General features: G+C 42.6%; 1 protein-coding gene across 1 annotated transcript; it reads left to right on the top strand.

The window, feature by feature from the left end:
* Positions 1 to 1,483: 1,483 nt before the first annotated feature.
* LOC119352432 lies at positions 1,484 to 2,579 on the top strand. The gene is made up of 2 exons (XM_037619066.1): positions 1,484 to 1,683; positions 2,233 to 2,579. Exons 1-2 carry the CDS (start codon positions 1,522 to 1,524, stop codon positions 2,560 to 2,562), a joined length of 492 nt encoding a protein of 163 aa, XP_037474963.1. The 5' UTR covers positions 1,484 to 1,521; the 3' UTR covers positions 2,563 to 2,579.
* Positions 2,580 to 2,600: the final 21 nt, after the last annotated feature.

Here is a 2,600-nt window from a genome sequence, read left to right as displayed (position 1 = left end):
GCGTCAGGCATTTCACCGTTTAACGACAAAACATACCTCTGATAAAGCACAGGTTGAATATATGGATGACAGGCTTGTGCAGCACGAACAATACACTCAGCAAGGCCCGCTTGATTCATGCCTACAAAATTCTGTTATCAGTATATTCTTATTTCTTACCCTTGCAGAAGGGAAACTAATGAGCTGAAGCAGTAGGTGGAATCGCTCCTGCTAACTTGCACAAATCAACTTTATCCTGACAGTCATTCAGCCTATATAAGGTGCTTCCTTTTCTTATGGCAATAGGCCAGTCTATTCTATCCATCTGATCCAAAATGCATCAAAGTTAAATTTGAGTGGAAACAAATGGAAACAGAAGGAAAATAGAACTATCATGATTGGTAACGCTTGTAGAGAGATAAATTGAAAAGATTCTGTACATAACTCTATTGTTTCATTTCTCTATCTACATGAATTGGCACTTTGGCAGAGCACCTGCCTTTCACGGTAAAAAAAACACTTTTTGGACAGAAGAGAAGGATAAGACAGACTGTTTTGCTGTACATCAAAATTTGGGAGAACAAACAAGAGAAATTGTGACCCATAAGTTTTGCTCTTACAGCAAAACTGCCCCATATTTTCTGAACAAGCAAATTAAACCCATATTCAAATTGTCCATCCTTCTTTTCCTTTTTGTTTTATGTTTGGTCTGATTCGTCCCACCAAATGTATTTTCTAGGATGCCCTCCCAGTATGTATCAAAATGCAAAGCCTGCGGCTGAAACATGTAAGGTCCCAAGGCAAAAATTATCCAGTTTAATGCAATGGAAGTACCACACATTTTGACAGCGTTTCAATGATCACCATACATTTTCACAGACATTGTGGAATGCAGAAAAAATCTAGTCCTGAAATTTATATATCCTTAGCTAGCATCAAAAGATTATGCCTTGAGTTTTGCATATCCCCGCCGGGCACTAACCCGCTGGGCAGCAACATTGAGATTGGGCAGGAGTTCATGGCCTTCTCCCGCGCCTACCCAGTTGCCTTCTCGTGGCTCACGACGCTTATGCTCGAATATCATGCTTTTGGAAATTCCGACATCACTGACCTCATTACCACTTGCGGTAGGCTCAGGCACCTCAGCTTGAGATTCTGCAGACTGCTTGATCTGCACTCCACGCTCAGGATTGATGTGCCGTGCTCTGAGCTCCAGGAGCTTGAGTTCATCGGCCTTTTGTGCACACGGATCGAGCTCGTCTCTGTCCCCAAGCTTGGACAGGTGGAGTGCAAATGTTGGCTCTTCAATAACCCTCCAATGCGCTTTGGCTACGTTCCTGAGCTTCGCGGTTTAGTACTCGCTTCTAAAGCCAAGGCATGGCAAGAGCCATTCGCGCTGAGCGAATGCCTGTCAACGAGTGCTGGTGCTAGGAACCTGTCAACACTGGCTCTCTGTTTTGGGTACCAAATGGTAAACTTAAATATAAATTTTCTGCATCTTCATACCATGTGTTCCTCTCTACCAGTTTCAGTTGTGCATGTATGTTCTTGCTGCAGATTTGGATTCAGCCAGAACCTCCGAAGCAGTGCATTGCTATATTCAGAAACCTGACCTCTGTGTGTCTTTTCGGTATCTTCTGTGAGTGTGATCTGAGCTGGACTCTGTTTATCCTTGAGGCTGCACCTGCCCTACATGATTTGGCAGTAAGTGTTACTTAACCTTCTTTCTAATTTAGTCCATATCTTAGCATGTACATGACACATTCTACATTTTTATGCTGATATGTTTTTCGGATATTCAGCATTTAAAACGTACCAACAAGTTAATCTAATTTCCAACCACTCACCAACTTATCACAAATACTACAAGTAGTGCATACAAGCCGCATTGTAATTTTGCAGCGAGACAATGTCCATGCAAGGCAAAAAAAAGTTGGATCGTATCTCATGTTAGAGTAATCCAAAAATTCGTCATATGTTTTTCTTGAAAAGGAGAGCCTAGCCTCTGCATCGAGTGATGCACATCGCCGTCTTATGTTTCATATTACAAAGAATCTTGGTTAAAAGAAATAAGAGGATAATATGGTTGTAATTACAATGGAATCCCAGAAGCATATTCATGTGACATACTTACGATTTAATTCATGCAAATTCCTTGAAAAGTATATAGGGGTGTCAAAAACGCTCTTATATTATGGGTTGGTGGCAGTTTAATTAACATGTGTTACTTACTCTCTATATCATTGCTTGAAGTTGTCTCGACATTCATGTGTCAAGACGCCCGAGAACAGCGCCGAGAAGACCAACGTGGTGTGGGAGCCATCCAAGGATTTGAAGCACCCGAACTTGAAGGTGCTGCAGATCTTCGGGTGCGGGGATGAAGACAAGGTGACAAACTATATAAGGCTTGTCATGGAACGAGCTGTGGGGCTTTTGATAATTCGGTTGTATGGTGAAAACCCATGCACATACTGCGATGCCGGCAACCTTGAAAGATCCCAGGCGGAAAAGGCTGGCAGGCGTCGGATTAAGGAGCAACTCACACATGGATCATCCTCATCTGTGGAGGTAATTATCTGTTGACGGACATGGTCAGGGAATGCTAGTGGTCTCGTAATGCT

This window comes from Triticum dicoccoides, chromosome 2A (assembly GCF_002162155.2).
Source record: "Triticum dicoccoides isolate Atlit2015 ecotype Zavitan chromosome 2A, WEW_v2.0, whole genome shotgun sequence".
Classification (NCBI taxonomy): domain Eukaryota; kingdom Viridiplantae; phylum Streptophyta; class Magnoliopsida; order Poales; family Poaceae; genus Triticum; species Triticum dicoccoides.
Note: the sequence above shows the minus strand (reverse complement) of the source record. Positions and strands in the feature narration are given on the sequence as shown.

Bases quoted from the DNA above. Each gene is read 5' to 3' on its own strand.
- LOC119352432 (XM_037619066.1), top strand. From the start codon at position 1,522: ATGTTCTTGCTGCAGATTTGGATTCAGCCAGAACCTCCGAAGCAGTGC. The intron at 1,684-2,232 runs GTAAGTGTTACT...CATTGCTTGAAG, and splicing joins CTGCCCTACATGATTTGGCA to TTGTCTCGACATTCATGTGT.